This window comes from Neoarius graeffei, chromosome 6 (genome assembly GCF_027579695.1).
Source record: "Neoarius graeffei isolate fNeoGra1 chromosome 6, fNeoGra1.pri, whole genome shotgun sequence".
Taxonomy (NCBI): domain Eukaryota; kingdom Metazoa; phylum Chordata; class Actinopteri; order Siluriformes; family Ariidae; genus Neoarius; species Neoarius graeffei.
In genome coordinates this window covers 3312322-3338912 of record NC_083574.1, presented here as the reverse complement: position 1 = coordinate 3338912, position 26591 = coordinate 3312322, and the positions used below count along the sequence as shown (strand labels likewise).

The 26591-nt window shown below is 43.7% G+C and overlaps 2 protein-coding genes across 4 annotated transcripts in view; one reads left to right on the top strand and one right to left on the bottom strand.

Annotated features, from left to right (window-relative positions):
• The window catches only part of hipk3b (homeodomain interacting protein kinase 3b), an 83420-nt gene that overhangs the window by 30115 nt on the left and 26714 nt on the right, over nucleotides 1–26591 (bottom strand). For all 3 annotated transcript variants that reach the window (XM_060923189.1, XM_060923191.1, XM_060923190.1), the window contains exons 3-4: nucleotides 10038–10161; nucleotides 26–145 (exon numbers count right to left, since the gene is read on the bottom strand). In XM_060923189.1, coding sequence (XP_060779172.1) covers nucleotides 26–145; nucleotides 10038–10161 — 244 coding nt within the window. The remainder of the gene's footprint in view (nucleotides 1–25; nucleotides 146–10037; nucleotides 10162–26591) is intronic.
• Nucleotides 24224–26591, top strand: part of iqcg (IQ motif containing G) — a 41869-nt gene continuing 39501 nt past the window's right edge. Inside the window, exon 1 of the mRNA XM_060923197.1 lies at nucleotides 24224–24281. Within this exon, the coding sequence (XP_060779180.1) occupies nucleotides 24240–24281 (42 nt within the window). The 5' untranslated portion in view covers nucleotides 24224–24239. The remainder of the gene's footprint in view (nucleotides 24282–26591) is intronic.

Below are 26591 nucleotides of genomic sequence, written 5' to 3'. Positions count from 1 at the left end.
GCATGTGTGCGTGCGCGCGCATCACCTTCAGTCTCCATGCAGCGTACGGTGAGTCCGACTCTCTGCAGAAGAAGCGAGACGTCTTCGTCCCCAGGTTCAGCAGGTTCTCTGTCGGTAAACCCTGCGTCTGTGAGATGTAGCGGATCTGAGGAAGGACCACAGGATGGACAGACAGAGAGAGAGAGAGAGAGAGAGAGAGAGAGAGAGAGAGAGAGAGAGACAGAGAGAGAGAGTTGAGCTCAAAGACTGAAGGAATAAAACCCTCTCTCTCTCACTTTCTCTTCCTGTGTCTGTCTGTCTCTCTCTGTGTACTTTGCTGTCTCTCTCTCCCTCACTATCTCTCCCTCACTCTCTCCCCCCCTCACTTTGTCTCTCTTTCACTCTCTCTGACTTTCCCTCACTTTGCGTCCGTCTCTCCCCCCCACTTTGTCTCCCTCTCCTCCCTTTCTGTCTCCCTCCCCCCCACTATGTCTCCCTCTCCCCCCCACTTTGTCTCCCTCTCCTCTCTTTCGCTCTCTCTCCCCCCACTTTCTCCCCCTCTCCCCCCCCACTTTGTCTCCCTCTCCTCTCTTTCGCTCTCTCTCCCCCCCACTTTGTCTCCCTCTCCCCCCACTTTGTCTCCCTCTCCTCTCTTTCGCTGTCTCTCCCCCACCACTTTGTCTCCCTCTCCCCCCTTTCTCTGTCTCTCTCCCCCCCACTTTGTCTCCCTCTCCTCCCTTTCTGTCTCTCTCCCCCCACTTTGTCTCCCTCTCCCCCCTTTCTCGGTCTCTCTCCCCCCACTTTGTCTCCCTCTCCCCCCTTTCTCTGTCTCTCTCCCCCCCACTTTGTCTCCCTCTCCCCCCTTTCTCTCTCTCTCCCCCCCCCCTCACTTTCTCTGTCTCTCTCCCCCCCTCACTTTCTCTGTCTCTCTCCCCCCCTCACTTTCTCTGTCTCTCTCCCCCCCTCACTTTCTCTGTCTCTCTCCCCCCCTCACTTTCTCTGTCTCTCTCCCCCCCTCACTTTCTCTGTCTCTCTCCCCCCCTCACTTTCTCTGTCTCTCCCCCCCCCCTCACTTTCTCTGTCTCTCCCCCCCCCTCACTTTCTCTGTCTCTCTCTCCCCCCCCCACTTTCTCTGTCTCTCTCCCCCCCTCACTTTCTCTCGCTGTCCAACTCTCACCTTCTCTGTCTGTACCTCACTTTGTCTACCTCTCCCCCTCACTTTCTCCCTCCTTCACTCTCTCCCCCCTCACTTTCTCCCTCCTTCACTCTCTCTCCCCCTCACTTTCTCTGTCTCTCTCCCCCCCTCACTTTCTCTGTCTCTCTCCCCCCTCACTTTCTCTGTCTCTCTCCCCCCCTCACTTTCTCTGTCTCTCTCCCCCCCTCACTTTCTCTGTCTCTCTCCCCCCCTCACTTTCTCTGTCTCTCTCCCCCCCTCACTTTCTCTCCCCCCCTCACTTTCTCTCCCCCCCCTCACTTTCTCTCTCCCCCCCCTCACTTTCTCTCTCCCCCCCCTCACTTTCTCTCTCCCCCCCTCACTTTCTCTGTCTCTCTCCCCCCCTCACTTTCTCTCTCCCCCCCCCTCACTTTCTCTCTCCCCCCCCTCACTTTCTCTCTCCCCCCCCTCACTTTCTCTCTCCCCCCCTCACTTTCTCTGTCTCTCTCCCCCCCTCACTTTCTCTGTCTCTCTCCCCCCCTCACTTTCTCTGTCTCTCTCCCCCCCTCACTTTCTCTGTCTCTCTCCCCCCCTCACTTTCTCTGTCTCTCTCCCCCCCTCACTTTCTCTGTCTCTCTCCCCCCCTCACTTTCTCTGTCTCTCTCCCCCCCCTCACTTTCTCTGTCTCTCTCCCCCCCTCACTTTCTCTGTCTCTCTCCCCCCCTCACTTTCTCTGTCTCTCTCCCCCCCTCACTTTCTCTGTCTCTCTCCCCCCCTCACTTTCTCTGTCTCTCTCCCCCCCTCACTTTCTCTGTCTCTCTCCCCCCCTCACTTTCTCTGTCTCTCTCCCCCCCTCACTTTCTCTGTCTCTCTCCCCCCCCTCACTTTCTGTCTCTCTCCCCCCCTCACTTTCTCTGTCTCTCTCCCCCCCTCACTTTCTCTCGCTGTCCAACTCTCACCTTCTCTGTCTGTACCTCACTTTGTCTACCTCTCCCCCTCACTTTCTCTCTCCTTCACTCTCTCTTTCCCCCCTCACTTTCTCTCTCCCCCCACTCTCCCTCCCCCCTCACTTTCTCTCTCCCCCCACTCTCCCTCCCCCCCTCTCTCTCCCTCTCCCCCCTTCACTCCCCCCCCTCTCTCCCCCTCTCCCTCCCCCCCTCTCTCTCTCTCTCCCCCTCTCCCTCCCCCCCCCTCTCTCTCTCTCCCCCTTCACTTTCTCCCCCCTCACTTTCTCTCTCTCTCCCCCGTCACTTTCTCTTGACAGCTCTGATTTTCTAGCTGTTTATTTCTATATCCATTTACTGGCCTGTGTGTTAAAATTTGTGTTGCTTTTTTTCTGAGAGATGAGAAATTGTGTGTGTGTGTGTGTGTGTGTGTGTGTGTTTCATAAAAGCAGAGAAAGTGTCATTTATAAAGCAGGGAAATGGTCAAAATGGAACACTGGAGCTGCTGGACATTTCACATGACAGCATTTATTTTAAATATTCTGTAAGGCGCCGTTAATAAAGCAGGAGTTTCGCTCCATTTCAGCAGTTTTTTTTTTTTTTATAAAGGGAAGCAATAATTCTGGAGCTGACGGCATGGAGCAGTGTGGACGAGTAACGCCTGTGAACTGGGGAGAGAGAGAGAGAGAGAGAGAGAGAGAGAGAGACGGAGAAACTTCACCCTGACGTCAGAATCATGCTGGTGTAAAGACAAACATCCATTAGACACTCAGTGTAAGCAGTCTTCAACAGCTCTCTCTCTCTCTCTCTCTCTCTCTCTCAATTTTAGGAACTCCTGATCACATAACCTTTAACCTTTCAACTCTCACCCGTGTCAAATCCCAACTCATGGTAAAAGCAAAGGACGGAATTTCCTGAACATGACGTGTTTAAACACACACACACACACACACACACACACGTTAAATTTCTCTAAGAATACTTACAGTTCATAGAAACCTGTTGCATAAAAATGTGTCAATATGTAGGCGTTCACCCCGCACTCCTCCCGACACGGGGCTGAACGTAAACACAGTAAATCACACGCGACATGAAATTCTGGCTGCACTGGATTTCATGGGGAAATTTTTTTCCTCTCTCAGATAATTATATACCGTTTTCCAATTTTCTAAAGACAATGAAATATAAATTAAGCTAAATGTCAGCAATAAGTTTTCCTCCTCGTGTGTAAATAAATAAAATTTACGTTTATAACAGCACTGATAATATCGTCTCCTAAATCAGCGAACACGTCTGCATCGTTACTAACTGCACTGTCGAAAAATAATGACAGCAGGATATCGGAATTTAACAAAAAATTATAATAAAATGTATTAAAATTCAAGTTAAATAAACAGCAGATAAAGAGGTACACTAGAAGGATACATTATTTTCGTTCTGTGCATGATTTTTTTTCCCTCGTGCATAATTGGTTAAAAAAAAAATAAATTCAGTTTTAGGAGGAGTTATCAACTTTTCCTGCAGCGTTATCTTTGTAAATCATATCCAGATTTATTTTAACAAACAGACAGTAAATTTTTTTATTACAAATAAATCCCTCAAGAAGAGATTAAGTTACCTTTGCTAATTTAACATTACACTGATCTCTCGATTCATAATTCAGAGTATTTTTGGGACGCTGATGCTACGTTTCTTATTTGTTGGAGACATATGGAAAAAAAGGAAATATTTTGAGTAAAATTAGCCTTATTTCACAAAATGCTTAAATTTACATCTCTTTATATTTATCTCTATACACACACATTGAGCGGCTTATTATACGTAGAGGATTTGCACAGATTACACGTTAGTCTTCGTTTCACTAAAATACCGGATTCTACTTAAACTGCCATCAGAAATCTTACGACTAAAAACCAAGGTTTAAGAAATAAATCAAATCAAATCTAATCTAATCTGTTTCTTCTGCACAAACCAAAAGAACAGCATCATTCCTGCAGCTTTAGTCAAAAATGTAATGCTTTAAATCGTTTCCTCTGATTATCAACTCAGTGCTCCGGAAAATTACAAACATCCGTGCTTGGAATTAGACGAGGAAGATTAGACAGGAAGTGAGCGCGGTTCCCGGGACGAAATGTTTTGATTGGCGTGTTGGACAGCGAGGAATAAGGAGTGAGATATGAGGTCAGACAAGGAGCGGATTCATCGGTATTCTGATCTCTTACATCAGCAAACCGGGAATGAAAGTGTTCTGGAATATGGAGGGGGGGGTGGAACCCCACACAATCTTTGTTACTCCTCTGAATTTCTACCCAGCAGTTTCTTTTTCAGTGTTGTGTAAAAAGTGCACGTACAGCCTGGAATATTTGCAGCTTCCCAGAAGCGTGCGAGCGAGTCTGTGGAGGGTCCAAGCCTGCACAGGGAGTGACGGGAAAACCACCATCACTAAACACTCGCGCACCAGGAGAACACTCGCTTAGTGAGCTCCAACAGCTGCGTCTCTAAAACACTGCTGTTAAACACATGCCGACGCGCTGAGCTGCAGGAAGGCGTTCGCTTCTGCTATTAATACTTTCTGCTGTGTGTGAAGGAACCCGAGCCCCATGAGGAAGGAGCGTGGACGAGGGTGGCGGTGGGGGGATGGTGGTGTTCGGCGCTAAACCCCCGACTCCGACTTCAGATTTCACTGGTTTTCATTTTTTAGTGACATTTTCAATGTTCACATTTTCACCAGACCGCTCTACAGAGAGGGAAAAATATTAAATAAAGAAATAAAATCAGGAAGTGGGAAACTGAAACAAGCGCTCTTCATTCTCACAAGTCACGGGGCCGTGCTCCTGATATCAGACTTCACGCAAGTATCAACACGTGTGTGTGTGTGTGTGGGGGGGGGGGGGTGTTCTAAAAATAAAACTCCTCTAAATGAGGTTAAAAGGTGAAATGTGGGGACACAAACTTTATCCACAAACCACAAGTTCAGTAATTGCTTTAATGAGTAAGTATAAAAAGTGGGCGGAGACAGTGCAAATACCTCATCACCTGCAGTGTGACGTACAGAGTGTTAGAGATTATTTGTGTGTATTAGTGCGATGAAGGGCAGGTGTTAAACTTACCGAAGTCGCTGAAAACAAAATTACACCCTTTACTTAAAATATCTATCTTACCGTTATCTCACCAATGATGGTTTTATATTTAAGTTATTCCATGAAATCGAGTCGTACACGAGCTGACAGCGCTATAATCCATGTAATCCGTGCACGACGAGATTGACTGGAATAACGGTTTTGTTCTCTCCAAATTCACTGGATTTTGAGAAACGGAGCATTTTTTTTTTTTTGCAAATTCAATAAATAAAAGCTTTTTATACAAAACGTCCGACAAAATCATTTCCGCTGAGAGCGTAAACAAACCGGCGAATACGTCCTTACCATCAAATACTTTTATTCCATATTTTTGGGGTTTTGTTTTCGAGTAGTTTGCATTTCATCCTTGGTTGGTTCAGCAACACGTGCCGCCATTTTGTTTTTCTCTACTCACGGTATATGAGCTGATATCCTCGTAGTAGAGTAGTCAATCAATCAATCAATCAGAGCGAACGATTGCTCATATCCAGCGAATGCTTATAGAATAATTATTTTTATACCACAGTATGGTCGAGTTCTTGAATTTGATTGGCTCTGGATTTTACGTTCATGTAACCGGATGCTTGGATTGGAGATCTGGCTGAAGAACGTTACACTATCGTTTCTATAGTAACAGCTCATTCAGGGGGACGTGTACAGCAGACGTTATGCTTTGTGGTTTCTTAGTAGAAACTTTTTTTTTTTAACTCTAGAAGTAAAGATGTTACAATACACTTGGCTCTAGCCTTTTAATACTGTCTGGAGAAATTATATACATTTTTTTCTTCTTCTAGAACAAATTCATAAAATGCTAGCAGTATGTCTCAGAACTGCTTCTGCTACAGACCTGGACTATGGAGTTGTTCCTTCACCAGATAAGTCTGATAACTCTATACATAAAAAAAAAAAAAAAAAAAACCACACCTCACAATAGGGGTGTTCACACGGCACATATTTGCATCGATGCTGCACCGATGTATTTTGTCGCGATATATCTTACACCGGTGTAAATTTTGTGGAGCGTTCACACACACACACGTCACAAACCTGCTTACCAGAGAGAAGCGTGTTAGCACCGGTGCAGCCCCACTTGCGTTCACACGGCAGTTTTTGTGACCGTGCTATACGATAGTAATAATGCAGCAATGAAATATGCACATGCGTGAAAATGTGCTTCCTTTTCCCGGTTGTCATGGCATCACCAAGCGCTGGGAAAACAACATGGATGAAGACACCAGTGTTGCCCAGCGGTCTCAAAAGTAGCCGGTCACCGGCGGCAAATCGCCGGCTATGGCTTGTTATGCCGCCGGCTATTGTCAGTCGAGTCACAAAATTAATATTAAATATTTCTGACAAAAAAAGCAAATTAAGTTGTGAACGTAAATTACATCCATTATGTCATGTATGTCCGTTGCTACGTCAACTATGTTTACATCCTCGACACGAGTGCAGCCATTACTGCCGCCTGTGTTGCCAGATTGCGTGGTTTCCTGCCCAATTTGGGCGGTTTTAAGTGCATTTTGGCGGGTTTTGAACATATTTTGGGCTGTAAAACGTCAGCAGTATCTGGCAACATATTTTTTTACTTAATACAAGAAATTAATGGATGCCAACGTTTTTGCCCAAATGGTATTTTATTTTCCATTGTTTAGGCAGCTTCAGCATCATACTGTGAGATTCTGTTCAAATTGTTGTTTTCTTCTTCTCTGAAGCCTGAGCCATTTATTTTATTAGTTTATAATTATTGTTTAATTTAGTCTTCAGGAGAGACTGCCTGCACACAGTACTAGTATTAATAGTTTTTTTTTTCTTACATGAAAGCTGAGGCATTTATATTATATTTTAAGGTAACTTCATGTTGTGCTGTGAGGTTCTCTGCACTTTAACTTTTGAACCAACAGGTGCATTTGGATAAGTAAAGCCTATTTTTCTGCATTTTTGTAGTCCTGGTAATCTTTTATATTGGTAAAGTTGTTTATAGGACCATTTCTCAGTGTCTGTTTTTTTAATCAATAGTTTTTCAGTAATAACTTAATATTTAACATATCACTCAATTTTAAACAACCCCCACGCCTCCCCCATAGTCTCCAAAATTTCTATGGGAAACACTGGCGTGTGTAACAACGCTAATCAAGATTAAGCTAGACGACCCGCCTCAAATACCCGTCCCGGGTAAATGTTATCCCAATTTTAGATGGCCTGTTCCAAACCATCCTGCCCCATGAAAAATTCGTACTTGCATCTCTCTCTCTCATATATATATATATATATATTTTTTTTTACCATTTTGCACCCTGCTGTAAATTATTTGTACCCTGCTATTCTCCCAAACTTTGAAGACCCTGGTTGCCAGATACTGCTGACATTTTCCAGCCCAAAATATGTTCAAATCCGCCAAAATGCACTTAAAACTGCCCAACCTGGCAACACTGGAAGACATGCAGTTCTGTTGTTGTTGATATTCGCCATTTTGGAAGCGCAAAATACCAGGATGCAAATTATGCAATGCCCGTATGTAATCAACTCTCCTCACGCGTAGCGAGTCTACCCCTGTAGCGTTCAGACGGCCCATTTTATATCGGTGCTGCCCCACAAACTAGCATTTACTCCGGAGTAAATTTCTTAAACCACCTCCCGAGCAGGGTTAGATTTGCACCGGTTTAAGCAGCTTTCAGGGGCTACACCGGTATAACTTTGCACCGTGTGAACGCTCTACCGGGGCAGCCCCGGAGTAAAAGTTGCCGTGTGAACACCCCTACAGAGTATTTTGGCGTCGTGTTCATTAGCAACAAGCGTGAAACAAAAACTTACAGCGAGCATTTACTTCTCACCTGAATACAGAATCTAGTGTGAACAGACTGTTTGGATTCGTTCTCACTCGTGCATTTCGGGACCTAAACAACGTTCAAAGCGGCAACACAAACACTGATGTATCCGTTACCGGATTTGACGACGTGTGAGAAAGCGTCAATAGTTCAACTGTCAAATAAAATGTCCAACTCAGTCCTAACCGCTGACCTCTTGAGCGTCCCTTCAGGATTTTGAGAACAAAACACAAACTGTAATCTCCAGCACAGCAGGAGGGTGGGGCGTGAATCTGATGCCTGGTTGTAAAAATACCTCCGTGTTTGTGCACTGGGCTTACGAAGGGCTTTAGAGTATAATGGGGCCGGATAAATACAGAGCGCCAGCGTCTGCCGAGCTCGAAACCGCACCGCAGCGCTGAGGGAGATCCATCACAGTTTTAAATACTCGCAGCTTCTCTTCCCGTGAGCCTTCCCCAGAAACAGAGTTCTAATCTGGGCCTGTTGCTGTCACCCATCCCCCACACACATACACACAGTGCCCTGAAGACCGAAGAGTCTCCAAACAGTGCCGGAGACAGGAGGCGTGGCACTTGAGGAGACTAAGCACAGGATACACACGCTGTCCCAAACACAGTCCAGCGTCGGAGAGAAAAGGCAGGACGCATTCCTCTCCGGACTGTTTGTGCGGACAGAACATGCCACAGCTCGCTGAAGAGCAGATGACGTCGTGCAGAGAACGCGCACGGGGATGTGTGAGGACTCCGAGACCAGCGCTTTCGATTCACACCCACAGGGATGGGGTTATCATCATCCTGACTTTTTTTAATACACAAGAATAAACGTTTAGCGCATTTCAGCTTGTTGAGCCGATATTTACCTGAAAAGAAACCCTGACAAACATTCCGACATTTCCTTGTTTGTTCATACTTCAGTAAATCTGTCTGGAAGTGACGTCATGAGGCCAAACTGAGCCAGATTAAAAAAACAGTCCGGATTTTCTTCAGGTCTATATTGAGCAACACAATCGGCTGGAAACTCACAAAGCACGGCAGAACTGATTTGCATTTACAGTAGCGACGCCCACAAAACTCCATAAAAGGAAAAACTGACAAAGGAACAAAATGGCGACTAAACGGTCTAAAGTTAAAAAGACCCCAAAATTTTTGCAGGCTAGGTCTTGAAGATTCTGGAAAACCTAAAGACCGTTACAAAGCGTCGACACAACGTGGAGACTCCGCGCATAAACATCTCCTTACGGAAAACATCACATCAATAATTACACGTTTACTGATCCAGCCTGATGCCCCTTTTCCACCAAAGCAGTTCCAGGGCTGGTTCGGGGCCAGTGCTTAGTTTGGAACCGGGTTTTCTGTTTCCACTGACAAAGAACTGGTTCTGGGCCAGAAAAACCGGTTCCAGGCTAGCACCAACTCTCTGCTGGGCCAGAGGAAAGAACCGCTTACGTCAGCGGGGGGGGGGGCGGAGTTGTGAAGACCAACAACAATAACAAGACCGCGAAAGATCGACATTTTTAAGCGGTCAGCCATTATTATTATTATTGTCGTTGTTGCTGCTTCTTCCGTGTTGTTTTTGCTTCAATATTTGCGCCAAGGTTTATGCAAACGTAGCGACGTAACTGACGTATACAGCGACGTAATGACGTGGCTCCCCTTAGCACCGCGAGCTATGGAAAAGCAAACTGGTTCTCAGCTGGCTCGCAAGTTGAACGAGTTGTGAACCAGCACCGGCCCCGAACCAGCCCTGGTGGAAAAGGGGTACGAGTTTCCCAGAAGCATCGTAGCACAAGGATCATCGTTAAATGGTAGCGTGAGCAGCACAATGGACACTCTCTCTCCTAGTTAAGATGCTCTTAGCGTTAAGATGATCTTGGGAAACCCACCCCTGTTTATGATGTGCTGTACAAGTCCCTATGAATGAGCTTTCTATAGAAATTATAACATGTTTGAAGAGGAACGGATGATGAGTGTGGGGACTTTATTATTCTTATTCCTCAGATATTTTTTACGTATATTACCTGGTCGTACTCCAGAGCCCCGGGGTATAAAGGCCAGCCCAGGAACAGCTCCGCGATCACACAGCCCAACGACCACATGTCTATGGCTTCACAAAACGGCAGGCCCAGGATGATCTCCGGAGCCCTGAGACAGAAACACATCAGAGCAGAATTAGTGGCTCCAATCTATCGGAAATTAACGATATTCTTTAAAAAAAAAAAAAAACAACAATACAAATAAAATAAATAAATGTGCTGGGGAGAAATACAGGGCTTAGCGGTTTAACATCCTCGCTCCGAACATCTAAATCCAGCCTGATGAGCGCTGCTGTGATGTGCAGCTTGGCTGGAACCTGGAGCAGCAGTGCCAACACCGCAAACGAGAAAATCCCATCATCATCATCATCAGGCAGAGAAAGAAGCAAAAAGCTTCCTTTACTCAAAATGACCATGAGTGCATTTTCACTCTACACTCACCGGCCACTTTAATAGGAATGTGTTCTCGGCTGCAGGAGTGGAACCCGGTGTGTTGTTCTGCTGTTGCTGAGATGCTTTTCTGCTCACCACGGTTGTAAAGAGTGATTATACGAGTTACTATATCCTTCCTGGCAAAAGATCTCAAACTGCTCAATCTGGCCATTTTCTGATCTCTGACCCTCTCTTATCAACAATGCGTTTGTTTCCACCCACAGAACTGTCACTCACTGACATGTTTTTTGCTTTCCGCACCATTCTGTGTAATCTCTACAGACTGTTGATTGTGTGTGAAAACCCCAGTAGGAGATCAGCAGCTTCTGAAACACTCAAACCTCATACTCATCTGGCTCAAACCAACACCCATACCACAGTGAGAGAAAGCCAGTCACTGCGAGATCATAATTTTTCCCGTTCTGATGTTTGAACATCGTGAAAATTAACTGCAGCCCTTGATTTGGATCTGCGTGATTTGATGCATCGTGCATTGGCTGATTAGAGAACTGTATCAAACAGCAGGTGGATGTCCAGGTGTTCCTATGGCTACAATTTCTCCAGTCATCTCTAAATTTGACATTTGAAACAGTACGGTATCATTACACAAAAATTGTCGAGAATCGAAGCTCTGAGTGGGATACGGCGAGATTGAGGGCCATTGATAGTGGAGAGGCGGAGTCTACTTCTACGCCTGGGTGCAAACGATGCCTCAGGTCATGTGATGGGAGGAGACGATACGTCTCACCTGATGAAACATCTCATACGCGTACAGTACGTCCAAATTTGTACAAAGAATTCAAGGAACAGGAAGTGCACGATGATCACATATGAACTTACAAAAAAAAAAAGTCTAAATACTTAGTACTGAACTATAAACACACTTCTGAATAAACTCGGTCGAGTCAAAAAGTTAAAACGTTCCAACAGTAAAATGAGCTCACAGGGTGTTGGAGGACGAGTTTCCAGTCATCATCATTATTTAAAATTTGCATATTAGGTGTGATTGGGCCAATGATGTAGCCTAGTAAACTAGACCCACCCGCCTAGCGGACAAAAATATTTTTGCCTAGCGAGCGGGTCTAGCCTCGCACCATATAAACAAAAACACCCCGGGCATCAAATCGTGCCCGCCAATCACAACGCAAGGTTTTTGTTTGGATTCTTTGGGCGGGCTTTTGCAGGAGTGATGACAAGGAGAAAGCGCAACAGGAAAGATGGCTACGGCTAGTGAACAGCGCGCGTTTGACTCCGCTTTGGAATCAGTTTTAGAAGAATTAGACTTGGAGTTTTGGTTGAAACATGAGCAGGAAGAGGCTCTCCGCTCATTCCTTTTCAAGAAGGATGTTTTCGCTGTTTTGCCGACCGGCTATGGCAAAAGTCTGATCTACCAGCTGGCTCCGCTCGTAGCCAAAAGGATGGGGCTAGTTTGTGCAGTACGAAGAATTAATAAACAGCTTTGAAACATTACTTTTTGATTGTTTCTTATTTTCCCGTTATTTTAAATTTAAGGGAAATTATTTCACCAAACACCACTAAATAAAAACTCTCAAAAACAGTTTAAGCAAACCCTTGAAAAACACTTGGAAAAAAAAAAAAAAATGAGTGTATGTGGTACAGACTCCAAACTTGTGGTCATTATCTCCAAACTTCTTAATATCTAGAACCTGTTTATTAATTAATACGCATTTTGAAAAATTATTTATTTCAAGGCCTCCCCCACTGCTTTCTGTCGCTCTGACTACGTCACAGTTGCGCTGATTGGTCAGAGCGTTGGCCTATACGCACAGAGACAGTTTGAAAGACAGCGGGTTGTTCCTCCTACACTCTTCGGAAACGTCTACGGATCGAGGCCAGACTAAATATTCACATTTAGTCTGGCTTGCCAGGCTACCAATGATGCTGAGTTTCAGCTCGTGTAGCCCCGCCCACTGAAGAGTTTTCCTGAAACGTCAGTGCTTCTGTAGAATCAGAATCAGCATTCAGGTGGAGTTTTCAGGATCAGAACCCGTTTCGGTGTTCATTATAAGCGCTAAGCACATGGACATTTTTCTTTTATATCTATTTGCTTGTTTTTATATTATGAGAGAGAGAGAGAGAGAGAGAGAGAGTTAATGCAGTAGCTCGGGTCAGTTACCATTTTGGCGAGGTTTTGCCCCCCCAGGAGTTTTAGGTTCGCCTGATTATGGGGGTGATGCAGTGACACCACGTGAGGTTGAGAGTGATGCAGCTCCACTCAGGGCTCGTTAGTGCAACCTGAACTGACAGCTTCGTGTTACTCGGGTTACGCTGGTGTCTCGTTACTGCTGTAAGCGTGGCTGCCTGCGAGCCTCCTACAGCGCGTACACAAAAGATGAAACCCTGTATGCCATGACTCTGCCTCCAAGCACATTTTCGTTAGCTTTCCTTCATGGCTACAGACCTGACAATCCCTGAAGAAGAAGAAGAAGAAGAAGAAGAATGCCAAGCTGGTAAAGACACAGCAAACAGGATAATTAAAAAAATCTACGCAATCTGTTTTCGATAAAGCTGTACTCAAACTGTTTTCAACGCATCTGCACTGACGAGCACAAGGCATTGTTTAAACTCGTTTCAGAATGATCACTTCAATTAAAAATTATTGGAAAAGTATTACACACACACACACTTCACGGTTGGAAATGTTTAAGCTGTTATTTCATTGTAAAAAAAAAAAAAAATCATCCTTTTGATTTTCAATGGCATCCCAAATAAACAGTAACTGATGTTTAATATATTAAAATTATTATTATCCATGCAGGACACTTTTTCGATGGAATAAAAACACGTGTTCTATTCCCTTCTAGCGGGTTTCATTCATTTGGTTTGATAGCATGCAATAATATTATTAGCATATCACTTATCCTACGTGTATTACGTCACTCTACCCAATGCAGAATGAGCGTTGAATATGGGTTACGATATTGCGTGGTTGTCAAGACAACATGACGTCAGAGAAGTAAAACTTCCGCGCCAGCGAGCGACAATTTGTAAACAAAGATTTTGAGAGAATTTTGAAAGAGAAAGACACATTAAACACCTGAAAGCAATGTGGCTTCGACTCGTATGCGAGCTGAATGGAATACATCTGACAGACCACTCAACGCCAGTTGATATTATTTAAAATATATACACGCATGTAACATTAGCCCAAGTTAAATATCCATCAATCAATCATCACCACTGGATTTTATTTCACATTCATGAACTCAAAACATTCTGCATTTCCAACGACAGAAAGTTACGGAAGCCGAGAGAGGCCCTTCATATAATCCTTTTTTTTTTTATTCACCTTGTTATCCCGAGATAACGACATAATTAATTCAGGATCTCGAGAAAACAACAACTAATTCAAGATCTTGAGAAAACAAAACCGTTATTTCAAGATCTCGAGAAAACAAAACAATTATTTCATGATCTCGAGTAAACAGCTGAGAAATGGTTCATTCAGGTGCGCCAAGAGACTTGTGATATGCTGACTTCGGGGCTATTTCTCATTCTGTATAGACGCAACTTTGGTCATTAGAATGTCTGGAATAAATCGATCAGCTAATAAGGCAATATTTTGATCAGGGGTTGACACAGGGAGAGATTGCATTAAGTCTTTTAATAAGGGATAATTTCAAAATTAGTCCGCGGCACCTCCGCAGAAGACTGGCCTGGCTTCGTCTCTACCGACGGAGATACAGTGATCCAGCTATCATGAAATAACGGTTTTGTTTTCTCGAGATCTCGAATTAGTTGTGTTGTTTTCTCGAGATCCTGAATTAATTATGTCGTTATCTCGGGATAACAAGGTGAATAAAAAAAAGATTATATGAAGGGCCTCTCTCAGCTTCCGTAGAAAGCAAAGGCACTGTTAGCGAATCTTTCAAGAAGGAAAATCGAGACTTGAATGGAGAGCCAAAAAGTTTACGAATGCTGACGGAAAGGGAAAATGGGCGGGGATTCCAGGTGTGTTAGTTAATAAGAGACCAAACTAAGCCCCGCCCCATTAATTTATTCATATAATGATTTGTTTGCGAGTTTACGGATGTGGTGGATTCCTTTTGCTATCTAGGAAATTCACGAGGACGAGAGCCGCCTGGGGCAAATTCAGGGAGCTGCTGCCTATACTGTCTTGCAAGAGCTTGTCATTTCAAACACGGGGTAGGGTGTATGGAAGCTGTGTTAAGGGTGCCATGCTGTACGCCAGTGAATGCTGGGCCACTAGGAAGCTCGGCATGGCAAGGCTGGAGAGAAACGAGTGGGTGACGCTAAGGTGGATGCGTGGTGTCGAACCCGATGATGTTACCAGCGTGAGTGACTTGCGCGCAAGGCTCGAGATGGTTGACCTCGTGACTGCTATCAGATGTAAGCGGCTGCGATGGTTTGGACATGTAGAAAGGGCTGAGAGCTGTATTAACATCATAAGGAACATCCAGGTTGATGGGCGGAAAAGAAGGGGTAGGCCACGCAAAACATGGTGTGGTGTGGTCACAAACGACCTAAAGGTGACCAGCCTCACTGCAAATGACACAAGGGACCGAACAGCATGGAAAACGAGCATGAAAGCCCATCATGCAACGACACACCCGCCGGCTGGTGGACACTGACGTTAATGGATAGCGAGTTGAGGTTGACCGTCCTGAACACACACCATGCTCACATCAGTGTTTCGATCAGGACCATATATGAACACGTCTGTAGGCCATGAGTTCAAGAACATACTTAAAATCCCCAGAAGTGTCACTTCCCAGACACGTCCCTTTAAGCTCATGGATATTCTTTACTTTTAAAATATTTTGGTTTTTGTGCGAGAGCTTCCTTGAGTCTCTACACCTACGCATCAGTTTAAAAGACAATAGCCATAATGAATTGATGCAAAAATCGTACGTGCGATCATTAACCCTCCCCCCCCCAAAAAAAAAGATGAATTTGTGTATAAATAATTGAACAATCCTTTCTACGTCGTAATCGATCATGAATTAACAGGATGCCTGAACAAAACTGGATCACAAAATCCAAGGCTGCGATACGGAAATCATACATCATATCAGATTTGGTCCTATCGTTGAAATATCGAATACACCATTTACTGATTTCCACTGTTCGAAGATCATCATCAATTCCGATATGTAGAACGTTATGCTTGACACAATCTGTTAAGGAAATCGGCCGATTTCATTAGCATCTCAAGTAACTTCAAATCCTTCCGTTGCAGAAGGGAGGGGGTGTGGTCAGAGAGCATGAACGTTGGCAGGTGTGCAGCTCTCCCCAGCTTCCTCCAGCTCCAACATCAACCATCATGCTGGAAATGTTTGATTTCTCCATAAAAACATCATCACGAGCCAAGAGTAATTACACACCACGATGTGATCCAACGGCGTCAAGGTTCTCCAGGAGTGCGGTGATTGAGCGGAGAACAAGCTGTGATGAGATGAGAACAGGAACAACAACAAGACCGAGCTCAGCATTTAAAAAACGTTCATCCGAGACATTAATGGGGTATGAAATGATTCTTGGAATCCAGAGCATTCGCGTTAGACAGTCTTATCTGAAATATTACACAAATATTTCAGGTTTTGTCACATCTTCACTGAAAGCAAGCGCGAGCACGGCGCCAGCAGCAAACATCTCCGATGTGAACGCAGGCAAGTGTCACAGCTGTATACACACTGGAATGTTCTGTCCCGTCTCTCGATCCAAACAGTCCACATTCCTGAGGCGGATCGCCTTAAAGACATGTTCCACATGGTAACAAACCCAGGATCCGACATTCGGCCGACGTTTCCTTCACCACGTGAGCCGGAGATATAAATAGTGCAGATCGTTGATGGGCTGGAGTGACTTCTCTCTCCGAGAGCACAGCGGGGCCATCGTGATCATCTTCAGGAGAGTCAGGACTGTATTAATTATGGTCCAGGAATCATAACGGCTCTCTGTTCTCCAGGGTTTCAGCTTCACCGTTCACACTTCTTAATTTGTGTTAAATTGGTTTTTTAGACCTGGAAAACACACTTGTAGTCTTTTAAAATACGATCCCTATAAAAACGTGACTGTTTCAGCCGACCCATTGGAGTCACCGCTTACCCCATGGAGCCACGTGTATTTGTGTACTGAAGATATTTTCTCATCAGTGTGGTAAAAGCAGCTGGCGGGTCACAGGACTGCAGAGGTCTATAGTTTCCCAAAATCTAAGCCAATGCTTTTCTAATTAGAAAGTGAAGCTGGAGATATTGCAGTATAAATATATCCGTCTGATGTCATCCGATGGTGTATAACGCTTAAGTGCATCTCATTTATTTTAGTAATTACATTTTGCATTTGCAGTAATAGCCTGCTCTAACTGTATTGATCAAACTTTTTTTTTTAAAAAACACCCAGAAAGCAACAATTTATTTATTTATTTTTAAACAGACCTGGGCGTGTCTTCATGATGTAAACGTGTTCCACACACACATCTCATTTTAATCCAATATTCTTTATTGCCCGTTACTACAAGCGCTTGTTCTACAGGGCGTGGCTGAACAAGATTGATCATTACTAGGTCACATGACCACATACAGACATGTATGTATGCTGTACCTGTTATAGAGACTCAACAACGTACCCAAAATCCCCTGAGCGTCTCAGCGTCGCTTCTCAGACACATCCGTTTCATGTTTTTTTTTAATTTTAGCTAATTTGGGTTTCGGTGCAAGATGAGGGAGAAACAGGCACTTCCTGGAGAGTCTTTACACATCGATTTAAAAGAAATCAAAATCGAAGCAAAAACCATTCATTACAAAAAATAAATAAAGAAAAAGGATGAACTGGCAAGTAAAGAAAATAACGGATGTGTAAATAATTGAACAGGCCAGCAGGGTGATTTTCCCGTAACTCTGACCCTTTTAAAATAGTTCTTCTCTTCATCAATCATGAACCAAAAGTAAGCCTGAATAAAACTGGTCACATGTTGATCGATGGCTGTGAAACAGTATCGCATCATGACAGATTCAACAGCATCGTCAAATCATTGACTTATTAATCAAAGTCATACTGTAAGGAAGCCTGAGGTTCCGATCTACACTGAAGAAAAAACACAAACTCACACACGGACAATATATTACTCTGTCATTGTAAGATGAATGCCCGCTCATCCACAGTGACCAAGCAAACAAACTGCGAGGTAAATGCCCGCTCATCCACCGTGACCAAATAAACAAACTGCGAGGTAAACCCCCGTTCATCCACAGTGACCAAGCAAGCAAACAAACCGTGAGGTAAACACCCGCTCATCCACAGTGACCAAATAAACAAACTGCGAGGTAAACCCCCGTTCATCCACAGTGACCAAGCAAGCAAACAAACCATGATGTAAACCCCCGTTCATCCACAGTGACCAAGCAAGCAAACAAACCATGATGTAAACACCCGCTCATCCACCGTGACCAAATAAACAAACCATGAGGTAAACACCCACTCATCCACAGTGACCAAATAAACAAACTGCGAGGTAAACCCCCGCTCATCCACAGTGACCAAATAAACAAACCGTGAGGTAAACACCCGCTCATCCACAGTGACCAAGCAAACAAACCGAGAGGTAAACCCCCGCTCATCCACAGTGACCAAATAAACAAACCGTGAGGTAAACACCCGCTCATCCACAGTGACCAAGCAAACAAACCGTGAGGTAAACACCCGCTCATCCACCGTGACCAAATAAACAAACCGTGAGGTAAACCCTCGCTCATCCACAGTGACCAAATAAACAAACCGTGAGGTAAACCCCCACTCATCCACAGTGACCAAATAAACAAACCGTGAGGTAAACACCCGCTCATCCACAGTGACCAAGCAAACAAACCGAGAGGTAAACGCCCGCTCATCCACCGTGACCAAATAAACTGCAAGGTAAACGTCCAATGAAACACCATGACCATATAAAATGTGGAGGTAAACGTCCAATCATACACCGTGACCAAGTAAACAGCGAGGTAAACAAAATTGACCCCTCCCCCCATGCACCCACGAGCCATTAGATATATTTCATGAATGGTTAGTGATACGAATTATTATTTATAGAAAAAGTAAAGCTGATATTGTGCACGTGTGAATGTAAAGTAACGCCTTATACCTGTCATTTTCTCAAACAAGGAAAAACACTGGCGTGGTCGATCCACACGGAACCGAGGTCATCACAGAAACACCTGCACAACAGGAACTTACCCCAGGACCCTGTGGAAATTTAATCCTCTCTGAATACAGCTTCAGTCAGAGAGTACGTCACCATTAAGTCTTTAGATACAGCTGCAGGATTTAAAAAACACACTTCAGCCCCATCGAGACGGGACGAAAACGTAAAATACATGAAAAATGTAACGCCCTGTTTTACATGAGCTACTCTGTCAGTTTAATATACAACCCCAATTCCAAAAAAGTTGGGACAAGAGTACAAATTGTAAATAAAAATGGAATGCAATGATGTGGAAGTTTCAAAATTCCATATTTTATTCAGAATAGAACATAGATGACATATCAAATGTTTAAACTGAGAAAATGTATCATTTAAAGAGAAAAAATAGGTGATTTTAAATTTCATGACAACAACACATCTCAAAAAAGTTGGGACAAGGCCATGTTTCCCACTGTGAGACATCCCCTTTTCTCTTTACAACAGTCTGTAAACGTCTGGGGACTGAGGAGACAAGTTGCTCAAGTTTAGGGATAGGAATGTTAACCCATTCTTGTCTAATGTAGGATTCTAGTTGCTCAGCTGTCTTAGGTCTTTTTTGTCGTATCTTCCGTTTTATGATGCGCCAAATGTTTTCTATGGGTGAAAGATCTGGACTGCAGGCTGGCCAGTTCAGTACCCGGACCCTTCTTCTACGCAGCCATGATGCTGTAATTGATGCAGTATGTGGTTTGGCATTGTCATGTTGGAAAATGCAAGGTCTTCCCTGAAAGAGACGTCGTCTGGATGGGAGCATATGTTGCTCTAGAACCTGGATATACCTTTCAGCATTGATGGTGTCTTTCCAGATGTGTAAGCTGCCCATGCCACACGCACTAATGCAACCCCATACCATCAGAGATGCAGGCTTCTGAACTGAGCGCCGATAACAACTTGGGTCGTCCTTCTCCTCTTTAGTCCGAATGACACGGCGTCCCTGATTTCCATAAAGAACTTCAAATTTTGATTCGTCTGACCACAGAACAGTTTTCCACTTTGCCACAGTCCATTTTAAATGAGCCTTGGCCCAGAGAAGACGTCTGCGCTTCTGGATCATGTTTAGATACGGCTTCTTCTTTGAACTGTAGAGTTTTAGCTGGCAGCGGCGGATGGCACGGTGAATTGTGTTCACAGATAATGTACTCTGGAAATATTCCTGAGCCCATTTTGTGATTTCCAATACAGAAGCATGCCTGTATGTGATGCAGTGCCGTCTAAGGGCCCGAAGATCACGGGCACCCAGTATGGTTTTCCGGCCTTGACCCTTACGCACAGAGATTCTTCCAGATTCTCTGAATCTTTTGATGATATTATGCACTGTAGATGATGATATGTTCAAACTCTTTGCAATTTTACACTGTCGAACTCCTTTCTGATATTGCTCCACTATTTGTCGGCGCAGAATTAGGGGGATTGGTGATCCTCTTCCCATCTTTACTTCTGAGAGCCGCTGCCACTCCAAGATGCTCTTTTTATACCCAGTCATGTTAATGACCTATTGCCAATTGACCTAATGAGTTGCAATTTGGTCCTCCAGCTGTTCCTTTTTTGTACCTTTAACTTTTCCAGCCTCTTATTGCCCCTGTCCCAACTTTTTTGAGATGTGTTGCTGTCATGAAATTTCAAATGAGCCAATATTTGGCATGAAATTTCAAAATGTCTCACTTTCGACATGTGATATGTTGTCTATGTTCTATTGTGAATACAATATCAGTTTGTGAGATTTGTAAATTATTGCATTCCGTTTTTATTTACAATTTGTACTTTATCCCAACTTTTTTGGAATCGGGGTTGTATCTTTAGAAAAAAAAAAAAAAGACCAACACTTCCCACACCACGAAACCCAAAAAAGATGCTTCTCATATACGTGGATTATTTTATTGTATTTTAAAATTTGTTGCTGGAAATTTAGTTTCACCCCAAACTGAACTAAGAGCCAGCGTCTGTTCTGTACTCGGGCATCTCTTTAACTGATTGGACGCCATGCCGTGAAGGAAACATGATCATGTGACATCCTGCTGATAAACTAATCCCATCTGAACAGGGCTTTTGCGTCAAATACACTCCGAGTAGAATTCAGTGTTTATTGAAAAACCTGAACTCCGTTAAATCTTCATTTCCGTAAAGTTTTATTGAAGCTTAGACGTGACTAACGTTGTTGTTTAATCTGTAGATCTCCTGCGTGCAAAGCAGCAAAAATTAACTCCCGCAGCCGAGTCAGAGGAAATAACTTCTTGTAATTTCTTTTTTTCTCCCTTCTGAAACATAAGAGCAAAAATGAAAGAAACTGCAATAAACCAGCACTGAGATTACGATCTCTTGAAAAGCTTTCAGACGGAAGTGATCAAACAAATGCACCAATATAAACCTCATTTCTGAGGTCTGTTAAGTTTGGTAATCAAGTTTTTAAGCCTGGTTCAGTAAATCCATTTTTCTCCATATGCTCTGGAGTACAGAAGGATTGTACATCGTAGATCAGATTAGTGTCCCGGGATAAAGGGCACTTCTGACATCCTGGGCAACTTGCCTGTGCTCCTTTTAGTCTCCGTCGTGTGCCAGTGCTACGCTCAGCATTTTGTTTCTCTACGCTGGCTTTAACTCACGAAGGCTGAGGAGATCTGCAGAACTTCGTCCTGCAATATTTAAGTAAAAGAGCAATGCTGCAATACGCCGGACTCGGAATTCACACAAGTTCCAAGCTGACATTCCCAGAGTTTGGATCTGAGAACATTCCAGTGCTCTAGCTCAGAAAAAACAAACATGGATGTCCAGAGCAAGATCATATCTACGCCTAGACTCTGAATTTGATAAACACAGAAGATGATCTACATCTGCAGGATTAGTGAAGAGAAATGACGTATAACTTGCACCATGTTAACCCGCTCTTCTTTGCTCATAAAAACGACCTTTGCGTTTAAATTTACAACTCTTATTCTTCTCACATGTTAAAGTTTCACGTCAAGAGAAAATCAAGTGTAAACCATTGCTGATGGAATTAGGTTTAGGGCAGAGCGTGTGCCGCCATAACATCACGACATCAGAGAACTCTTCAAGATGGATGTTGGAACTCCAAGTTGAATGAATGCAACCTTGGCGTCACAGTGGTGCAGTGGTCATCACAGTCACCTGACAGCAAGAAGGCTCTGGGTTCAAATCTCGTAGCCAATTGCATGCCTGCATAGGTTTCCTCCAGGTGCTCTGGTTGCCTCAGATAGTCCAAAGACATGCGGATTAGACCAACCAGCTACTCTAACTTACCAGCAGATGTGAATGTGAAAGTGAGTGAATGAATGTTCTATCTGCAACAGATCAGCAACCTGGCCAGGGTGAACGCGGCTTCTCACCTGAAGTCAGCTGAGTTTGGCTCCAGCTTCCGCCGTGATGGCTAATAGGGATGGATGGATGGCTAATAGGGATGGATGGATGGATGGCTAATAGGGATGGATGGATGGCTAATAGGGATGGATGGATGGATGGATGGATGGATGGATGGATGGCTAATAGGGATGGATGGATGGATAGATGGCTAATAGGGATGGATGGATGGCTAATAGGGATGGATGGATGGATGGATGGATGGATGGCTAATAGGGATGGATGGATGGCTAATAGGGATGGATGGATGGATGGATGGATGGATGGATGGCTAATAGGGATGGATGGATGGCTAATAGGGATGGATGGATGGCTAATAGGGATGGATGGATGGATGGATGGATGGATGGATGGATGGATGGATAATATGGATGGATGGATGGATGGATGTAGCAGTGCACTTTTCCATGTCAGAGATCTGGTTTTTCTGAGTTCTAAGAACTACAGATTGATATGAATGGACACATCCACTCCAATGTGGAAGCAGATCAGAATAAAAAGTCATTCCAAAATTTTTTTTTTTTAAATATTAGGTGTGTAACGATCGACCAGTTTTGATTGCTGCACAGATTTAATTGGCTGAAACGAATCAAGGCAACAATCAAAAACCGATTTATTGAAAAGTTAGACAACCAGCGTGTTTATAAAAAAAAATAAAATAAGTTTCAAACTGGCTTGCAAAACGATTTGCATTTAACTCCTATACCTTTACAACAGTCCGTCTCTCCATCATCATCAGTGAATTAACAGGAGGCCTACTCCAGATTCTGATCACATATCAATCAGAGGATACTCGAACAAATGAGGAGCTGAATCAAATCAATTAAAACAACTGAACTTTAAAGTCAATTAGAACAATAACGTGAACCATTCAATCTATTTAAAAACACAAAAACGGGGACATCCTGATGTCCAAATTCTAAGATTTAATTGCGTAAAGCTCCGTATACGGAACTTAAATTAATTTAGCTAAACCTTAAAGGTAGACCGGCGTTCAGGTTTCAAGTGTAGGTCATAAAAAGAATTTTCCCCGACACCCAGTTATTTTTGCTTAGTGACCGAAAGCTACTGAATTCGAATCACAGACTTCCAATTTTTTTTTTTTAAATGGAAAAATTAATGAATTTATCTCCACGTGGCCCTGAATTCTCCGCTATTTTTTCCTGCTTCACCATGACCCAATACAAGATACTACATCATGCATCACATCACGTAGTGGGCTTTCCCCGTTCACGCAAGGCATTGTGGGATACAAATTTGAAACAGGAGAGAAAAATGGAGGATGCGAGTGTGCGAATGAAACGTGAAAGAGCGACTACAGTAACGGAAAGAAAGCGAGAAGAAAAGACGTTATGTTATATATGAAGGAAAGGAAACGCAGGACCAAACTAATAAATATTGGCGCTCAGCGAGCACCTCGGTGTGATCAGCTGTTCGTTTAGCGACAGAATGATGGAACTGTCAGTGCACGCTCAAAGGTAAACCTGTAGATGGCAGTAATGCGACACTGTGGATGCCAGCTGCTGTAAAACCCAAAAGAAGAAGATAAACCTGCGCATGCGCACATGGACTTCCTCTGTCGGCTTGACTGCGCCAAGCGAGCGATTTCATGCACATTATTTGCTTTAATCCCCTCAAATTAAATAACTTCCCAGCCACAGAACGGCCTGATATTTTGTGAGATATTACAGAAATAAACAGATATCACAATCACCACATTTCAGACGGAACTAAATTTCACCGAGTTTATGAAATTGAAAGGCCGTCTCGCTTTAAGACTCTAAATTGTATCACCATCTGGAAGTCTGAGGTTTACAGCCCCACTGCCTGACGAATTCATCTCAATATCAGACACAATACTGTACAATAAAGCTCCATCTCCTGCAAAAGAGACTGGAAGAGCATGAGAAATACTTCCAAAATACACACACACACACACACACACACACACTTCTCCAGAAATTGTTAGGGACAGCACCGCCATAGGAAGTGCTCCGAGACTTGAGTGGTGAAGAAATTCTCTCTGACTTGTGGGGAAAAAAAAAAATGTAATAACAGCAGGAAGAGAAGAGGTTCATCTCCCACCTCTCACATCTGTTCTGCTGCAAATCAACATCAGAAACGTCGAAGCAGAGGAACTACAGGTCACGCTCCCTTCCTGGCTGATGAAAGGAACCGTTCCTCGGGATTATAATCATGACATGGAAGTAAGAACTGATGATGTTTTAACATGTAGTGCAGCTTCGAAGCTGCAGTTAATAAAGAGTGCTGAGTAACATCGCCGTCACATCTGTATCAGAAAAATATTTGCCAATATTTATCAATTCAACTTCAACATACTGTTTTGAATCATTATTATTTTTATTACACGTGTTAAACATGTCAATTTCTACATTCTAGAAATGTACATGTATCCACTAGGGCTGGGCGATATAACAGCTTTCACGATAAATTACGATTTTTAAAAATTATTTAACAAACTGTCTTGAAGCAGCTGATTTAATGCAGACACTGCACTCCCTCTCATTCAAATAAAAAAATAAAGATTTGTTTAATGTCTACAATCAATCATCGAGCAGTGCCTCTGTATTTGCGATCGGTTTGTAAGGAAACCTATACGGTGCATCCTGAAACATGTCGTGCATCATAGAAATCAATAACCGTGATCTGATATTTTGTCAGATAATCAGCCAGACCCGGTTCAGGAGAGGCGTGTATGATAAATCCCAGATATTACCCATCAGTCCACATTTCCTCCATCAACTCATCCCAAAAACTCTGCTTTTTAAACAGAATTCAATGAACAAACTGACAGTTTATTGAATTGAAACTCACCCAATGTGACTTTAGCTCTGGGTTTTTTTTTTTGTCATTCATGAAAAAGTAAGAGTCATTTTCCAAGAATTGGGAGGAAATGAAACATGCAACACTGCTGACTCGCACGAGGAGCTCTGTAATGGAAACGCCACCAAAAGGTAACTGAAAAAGTTGAGCTCCAAGTTTAAAACAAAAACACACATCATTACATTTAAACGACTCCTCGGCCACTGTGTTAGGAACACCCATCCACCTGCAGATCCAAATCAAGCGCTTCAGTTAATGTTCAAACATCAGAATGGGAAAAACTGCGATCTCAAAGTGTGGCATGGGTGTTGGTTTGAGCCAGATGGTCGGCTGGTTTGAGCATTTCAAAAATGGCTGTCTAGAGTTTACACAGAATGGTGCAAAAAACACTGAGTGAGTGAGGCTACATCCACACGACAGCGAGATTTTTTTTTAAAATATTGCGTCCACATGGGCAACGGATCAGTAAAATATCAGGTTCATATGGCAACACAACGCTTGCTGAAAGCGATGCAATACACATGCCGCACCTCTACGTGCGCTGCAAGACGGTCCCATCGGAGACACCAGAACAATAGAAGAAGTAGACGCATGCGCATAACTGCGCATGCGCACAGTGACTATCCCTGTCACGGTCACATGCACACACTTTCTCACTCCCTATCCTATGGATATACCGGTAGTGCCTTTAAATCATGTGCTCGTTTTTTGAATGGAGACGTGGAAAGAGGAATAAACGGGGGTAGATGGAAGCCGGTACGCCAACATTCTGATATCCTCCAGAATTCTTTAATGGTCCGGAATAAACTGAATGCTACACGTTGATGGATTACTTTGTTCTTCTACGCCAGGGGTGTCAAACCTGATCCATAAAGGGCCGTGTGGCTGCGGGTTTTCATTCCAGCCATGCAGCAGCACACCTGACTTGGCTCATTCAATCAACTGAACTGTCTTCACACAGTCAAATACTTGCAGCCACACCCACCCTTGATTAAAGGGTGGGTGTGTCAGTTGATTGAATAAGCCAAATTAGGGTGCTGCTGCATGGCTGGAATGAAAACCTGCAGCCACACGGCCCTTTATGGATCAGGTTTGACACCCCTGTTCTACGCCCTTTTTGAGGAATGTATTGTCGGACTTAAACCAACATCTGAAGAGGTGAGATCACTCCTTTTTTTTTCCCCTATATTTGCTGGCGGGATTGACTCTGCCCTAAGGGCTATTCTCTCTCTCTCTCTCTCTCTCTCTCTCTCACTTTGCACCATTTACACAATAAATATTCACAGTGAAAATATTTTGTAAGCGCGTTTCATGAACCAAGTTATGGGATTTGTTGACAAATCGCATCAAGTTCGTTACACTTCTACCCGGCGTGAAGCCCATGTGGTTGTGACGTCATCATAAACAAATCCATTCTACTCATCCAGACGACTTCGCAACGGCTCCGTTGCCAGATTTTTTCACTCTGGAACCTGTTCTCAAAAGATTTCGTTTTGGGGCACCCAAAACGCCGGTGCCGTGTGGACGCCAGGCCGAAACGATAAACAATTTTATCAGATTCACCTGAATCCGTTGCCGTGTGGACAGGGCCTGAGTGAGAAACAAACGCCTTGATGAGAGTGTCGGAGGAAAATGGACAGATTGAGCAGTTTGAACTGACAGGAAGGATATAG